The sequence below is a fragment of the Camellia sinensis genome, chromosome 13 (assembly GCF_055761805.1).
Source record: "Camellia sinensis isolate YWXY chromosome 13, ASM5576180v1, whole genome shotgun sequence".
Classification (NCBI taxonomy): Eukaryota; Viridiplantae; Streptophyta; class Magnoliopsida; order Ericales; family Theaceae; genus Camellia; species Camellia sinensis.
The window spans coordinates 126,879,952-126,886,568 of NC_138973.1; the positions used below are offsets into that span (position 1 = coordinate 126,879,952).

At 33.6% G+C, this 6,617-nt stretch overlaps 1 protein-coding gene across 1 annotated transcript; it reads right to left on the minus strand.

Moving 5' to 3' along the window:
* Positions 1 to 1,455: 1,455 nt before the first annotated feature.
* LOC114260989 (Nucleoside transporter family protein) lies at positions 1,456 to 6,016 on the minus strand. The gene is made up of 2 exons (XM_028201196.2): positions 5,342 to 6,016; positions 1,456 to 2,398 (listed from the first exon to the last, which is right to left on the minus strand). Exons 1-2 carry the CDS (start codon positions 5,877 to 5,879, stop codon positions 1,704 to 1,706), a joined length of 1,233 nt encoding a protein of 410 aa, XP_028056997.2. The 5' UTR covers positions 5,880 to 6,016; the 3' UTR covers positions 1,456 to 1,703.
* Between the last annotated feature and the right edge of the window lie 601 nt (positions 6,017 to 6,617).

The following is a 6,617-nucleotide window of genomic DNA, read 5'->3' on the forward strand; positions in this document are numbered from 1 at the left end:
ACTCATACTGTATGAGGGCACCATTCGTTGATGCGCACGTGGCATGGGCAGTGGGTTGTGTGGTGCTTTAATAGAGCAATTTGCATGGATGCATGTTTATGCTTAATCAATGTGATGTTGGTTCTATTGATCATATCAAGAGAATTCTGAGTGCAAGATGTTGGTAGATTGATTATTATTATATCATGCTTCATGATTGGTCTTGATATCGAGTTTTATTGTATCCTAGAGGCAAATTCGTTGAAAGTGACGTAGTAACACAACTTGAAGCAATCATTTCTGTATAAGTTCTCAATGACACAGAAGTTGATCGCTATATTTTGAAGACTAGAAGAACACAATTTGTCAACAACAAAGTCAATTATCATAGATTAAGTGGTAAGCGAGGGTACTTGGCACATGAATAGATCACAATTTACATGATATCAAAGAAAAGTGATGTATAAAGCTTCAAATTTTGCTTGAAAATTTGTATATAAAGCTTCAGTATGATTTTTCTTGAAAATTTTGTACGGGGAAAGATGAAATTTAACCCAGCAGGGGAGTTCAGAGAAAGCCAATTTCCCCTCTTATGCCCTCAAGATGATGGAAGAAGGAAAGATGCAAGAAATTCTTGATTCAAAGCTTAAGAGGGTTCACAAAATGCTTGATGCAACAAAAGGATTGAAAAAAATAAGCCGATTTCCCCTCTTATTACCTCAAGATGATGGAAGAAGGAAAGATGTAAGAAATTCTTGTTTCAAAGCTTAATAGGGCTCACAAAATACCTGATACACAAGAGGATTGACAAAGTAATATAAGTTACTTGGTGGTATATATAGAGGGAAGTGCACCTAAGACCATCCATGGGTTCAATTGTTCGAATGCCTGAAGGTTCCTATTTTGTATGGGAGCCTCCAAGCTCCTTTCAGAAGGGTTTCCAATTTTTTGCAAATTTTTTAAGACCAATCAGAGAGGAGAGTATGTTATCCACACCATTTTATTGGCCTAATGATGTAGACTTTTCGGCAATGCAGTTTTCTAGTCCAAGACTCATAATGTATATGCAGTGTTTTGCAGTTGAATTCATTCCTAGTGTTATTTGGAGTTTCCATTTATGTTTTCTCAATCATTACATTGAGTTCTTGGTTTTGTAAATGCATACTTCTTTCCAGCTTAGGTTGTGCCCTAATAAACTTGATTCTTGGTTCAATATTCAACTAGGTTTCTTGTGCACTTCTTTTTGCCCCATCGTTCTCCGTTTGTTTGCCGTCAAGTTGACAGAAAGGAAAAAAATTCAAATTGTCACAATTATCATGAGTAACAGAACAGTTTGTTACAAAGGTTTCAAAATTTTCCCTCTGGTCTTTCACTTTCATTATTCAAACAGAACATATGCCAAGGTAGCAAAGTTACTATATTTATTTTCATTTTCATTTTCATTTTTTGTTATTTTTGTGATGGATTAAATTGTGATTGAAACTGGCAATTTCATCATTCTTTAGATTGACGGTAGAATAAACTTGCATCATCAAGGAGATAGCATATAAGAAAATTCAGACTAGGCCCTTATTTAACATTACAAAGATTTATACTACTGGACTCATTTTCTTTATATGTTTCTCTTCCATCTGCTTTACCTTGACAGGTTATGGGTTCTGATTTATAGGAGACTGACCTCTTCTGAGGCTGGTTATGCATATGACATAAGAGGTTAATGAGGTTCAAATGATCCAAAACCAACCAAGAACCGAACCAGCAACTAAGCCCATCCCCAAGAACACAGCCATCACAACTGCAGATACTTCAGCTTCTGAAGCTGGCACTGATTTAGGAGTGAGGATCATGATCACACTTGTCAAATACCCATTTGTCAACCCAAGTGTAATCGTCAGAAATGCCATTGGTACCTCAGTTTTCAGCCAATTGGGACCATGGAGGCAGACCGTGAAGAGGGGATAGAACAAAAGCCTGGCAATGCAAGCCCATGTAGCCTTCCCAATACTCCTCACGACATATGTTGCAGTCAAAGACTTCCCTATAAGATCTGAAATATTATACATTGTAATCAGCATAACAGGGTACCAATCTTTAAGAATCCTCGATTCAAGGTTCTCTGCTATGAATCCGGGAAAGATAGACAGAGTTACAGTGTAAATCATGAAAACTCCAAAAGAAGGCCATCGGATTTTTCTCGACACTTCCCAAAATTCTGGCTTTGAACTCGGCAGGTCGTCCCGTAGAAGTTTGTAATACTGTTGCATGACTGGCAACTTGTATAACAGATTGCAACAAACAATGCAGCCAAGCAAAATAACTGTGCTGACTATAAAATACAAGTGAGCGCTTTTTCGTAGGCCCTGTGCTGTCTGTGGAAGTGATGCCTTTGTTATAATCCTCAAGATGGACACAAGAACACCTGTTACAAAACAATATAATCAGGTAAAATGGTCATATGATTATGCTTTGTCACTAATCCAAGCACTTTTCATTGTTCTGTTTGGATTTTCATATCATTGCTAAATCTCAAGTTGTTAATAAGACATACTTGGATTAGTGTTTGAACTATAGGAAGACTGTTGTTATTGCTGTTAGCTATTCGTCAAGCATTTTTTATGTGGTAGTGGGGGGAAAAACCAAAAAAAAAAAAAAAAAAACAACAACAACAACAACATTAGAACACAACCATTTTGGTCAAATAATTTTTAGTTCAAGCAAGAAAATCGGTATAAGGATTTACTTGTGCAGAATGCATCAGCTTAAAATATTCAAAATTGGTATAAATAATTTGTTATATATGGATGAGGGATCTGGGTGGAACCAACTTGAAAAGGTGAGTATCCATTTATATCATTTCTAATGATTATTTTTGTCACTAATTTGAGCACTGCTTCATTTATAGGTCTAGAAATTCATGAAGATAATGCCATGGCTCAAACTGCTATCCATTGATTGGTTGATATACCGGGATTGGGGTTCAGTTGACTTGTGAGAAAGAGAGATGGTGCATTTTGTTGTTCATCACTTTCTTTGTGTATTTGTAGATATTGCTATTTTCGTAATTGACTATATTCGTTTTCCCTATGTTTTCTGGCTTTTAGACTAATAGTAGATTCTAGGAAAAACTATGGAGTCAATCGAATCAATTAAATTGACCATTTGAACTATAGGGTTCCAAGCACACTGTTATTGCTGGTACTAGTCTTTTGTGTCAAATTTAAAGCTCAAAGTGTGTCAAGTCAATAGAGATGGAGTTTTATGCCAAGACTGTCGTATCATGGAGGCTCAAATAGTCTAAATTTAACATAACTAGTGACTAGTACAGAGATCTTTTCTATTTGATTGAAAAAAAATGCAAGGTGTAAGCTTAGGTAATGTTAAGAATATTAAATTTTTTATTAAATAAATGATTAAATATCTCATATAGATGTGGAGTCTGTAATTTTGTGGACTCTACATTTATATGAGACATTTAGTCATTTATTTAGTAAAAAAATTGTGACCTGTAGCATTTTTCGTCTGAAAATGTCAATTTGAGGAAATTTAGCCTAGCAAACATTGAGGAGCGAGTAATACTAGAAATCATAAAAAAAAAATCATAAAAATAATCATGAAAGATTCTTTATTTTTAAATTATACATACAATAAAACATCACACACTAATTAAATAATTAAAAATTTTCGTCACACATTTCATAATATTTTTTCATAATTTTTAATATTATTCCTAAGGAGCATGTACCTTTACGACTTTTCCAAAAGTGAGCAGTTGCCTAACTTTCCTAGGAAGCCCTTGGAAATATAAACAATTTGTATGCTGCGCATCCCAGCGTTAACATGGAGCAGGGGATCCTGTGGTGTACCGATGAGGGATTTTTTTAAATTTTTTTTTTTTTTGATAATTCGAACCGTTTATATTATATAATTTATTAAGTAAATCATTTATTTAAATAATTAAATTGATTAGATATTTATAATTTGGTGATAAGAGTACATTTATTTTTTTAATAAATGATTAACATAATTTTGATAATTTTTTTAAACAATTAGAATTGGATCATAAGATTATACACTTTCAACTATCTTAATTTTTTATAAAAATAATATAATTAATAAATTTTACCAAATCAACTATTCAAATAATTAAAAGAGTTGAGAAAATCTCCAAAAAGAACGATGGGACACTACTGTGACAATGGTCACAGCAACATCTCCAATTCTGTGTTAACATACCCGTCCTAGTCTAGCCCCCTCTCCTCCTTTGTAGCTACCAATAGGGGCTGCCAGGACCACGCCTGTGACGTTTCCACACATTGGTCGACCCTTCCTACCTAGGGCTGTAAGAAAAACTGATAAAACAAAAATGACTGCTGCTAAATTTTGATATTTAGAGGTGGTTTCGGATTATCTAAATAAGTATATTTTTTATCTCTTTATAAAAAGATGTGTAGAAAAGTAAAGAGGTGATATGATGAAAAAAAGATAAAAAAATAAAAAGATGAATTATTTTTTAGTTGTCAAACTTGACCTTAGTCTCGTTTGGAAACAGGCTAATTCAGTAACTTTTTGACTATTTGGTTAAAATATGAGTTAAAAAAAACTAGTATATTTAGGATGACTTTTTGAATTTTTATAAAAAGATGTGCAAAAAGTAGAGACAAAAGAGAATCTTTGACTTTTTGGTATGTGTTGTTAACTTTTTAACTAATTTTATAACTTTTTGACTTTTTGACTAAAAAATAAGATTCCCAAACGAGGCCTTAATCTATTTTTTATAATGCATGGTCATTAAAATTTTTAAAATCGATACACAATATTAACCGACATATAATATTTAAATATTTTTTATACTTTAATTTTTTGCACATTATCCAATAATATACATTTTGTAAGAAAGATTTAAGAGGGAGGCATATTTTTAAAGCAACCTACTCCTTTTGTTTTCATTTATTCAATATGTGAGATTTTATAGGGTTTCATAAAACTCCTTATACACTCATGTGAATCTCACCTTTATATTAAACTAAAAATAAACAAAATCGAACGGTAATACGCAATTAGTTTCGGTTTCTCAACAAACAAGACCATGGAGTTTGGTTCCATGCTAAATTTTTTCTCCAACTCCATCCCAACTAAACTGCTTACACCTTGACTCCTACCCTTCTATGCTAAGGGTAAAATTTTTTTGTATACCACTATAAGATATTCTTCTCCAAATTTGATGTTTTGGCCCTTTGAAGGCTTCAGGTGTTATATTTCATCATATTTACCAAATTTTCTACATCTCATGCTTTTGCTAGATGAAGAAACGAAGAAAAAAAAGAGAGAGTTGAATTTTACATAATGGCATGATATGATATACCTGAAGAAGCTGTTCCAGCAAAAACTGCTTGCGTATACTCCTTTGGCAGCCTTCCAGCAGATCCTATAAGGCTTCCTCCAATCAATCCATCAGCTAAACCGCAAACAACAACCGATCCAACGGTTACAACATAGGCACCATTTGAACTCCCTTTCGATCCACTGCTATACGAAGCCCAATCAAGTGTTGGAGCTACCATTATAGACAGAACAAACATGGAAAAACCCAAGTTCATCCTCAACCTAAAGCTCAGTTTTTTACTCCAACACACCCAACTCATCATCAAAACGAGAACCAACAGAGAAGAACTCATGTAGGCGACAGAGAAGACCTTCTCAACATGCCTGGACGGATAGAGACTGCCAAAGTAATCGACAGCAGTGATCAAAGCATTCCATGGAAGCAAATTGCCAGCACCGAGCACGAAATGGATTAGGTACGCGATTTTGTAAGTGTCCCTGATTGGCTCAGAATTTTGATGATTATCATCATGATCTCCGGTGACCTTGACATCTTCCATTGCCTGCTGTTTTTGCATTCTTGCAGGATTTGGTTTCTATGTTTCAATGGGCTTCTCTGGATGTCAAATGATTTTTTGTTTGAACATAAGCAACACAAGCTGAGTTTGGAGCTGAAACACGTTTTTTTTTTAGGCAAGCACAGATACTTATAAAAGGTAGTCGCGCTGTATTTGTATTATATTGTATCCATATCTCGAATGAGTATTCATGCTGGAGAGAGACAGAGAGACTAGGCTATTGTTTTGAGAAAAATGCTTGGGAGCACTAATTAGTGCTCCCACTAATTAGGTGGCAGTGGGTCTCGTCATTAATGATGTGATGTTTTGGTCTTGGAGTTGTATTTTATTTTATTTTTTTTTATTTTTTTAATGCATTAGTGCTATTAGTGGTGATGTTTTTAGTGGGATGAATCATTGTTGTTGTTTTGAGAAGGGGTAAAAAGTTAGCTTTCAACTTTTTATTAAATTTTTTAACTTTTTGAAAAGTAATTTGAGAAGTCAGTAAAAAGTTGACTTTTTGTTTTTTAGTTTAATATTTATTTATGATGTCAAATCAAATTAAAATAATTAAAATACTCTTACCGAACATAATTTTTTTTATTTTTTTTCATAGACCCTAATTTATAATTTTACACCTGAATTTTTAGCACTTGTCAAACTAATTTTCTGACGTTTTTAGCATTTACGTTTTTAGATAATGTCCAAAAACGTAACTTTTTGCTACATAGTGCACATTTTGGTTTTTGCCAACAAATA

Coding starts and splice junctions, on each gene's coding strand:
- LOC114260989 (XM_028201196.2), bottom strand. CDS start 5,879: ATGCAAAAACAGCAGGCAATGGAAGATGTCAAGGTCACCGGAGATCAT. Junction 2,399..5,341: donor TGCTGGAACAGCTTCTTCAG/GTATATCATATC, acceptor GTTTTGTAACAG/GTGTTCTTGTGTCCATCTTG.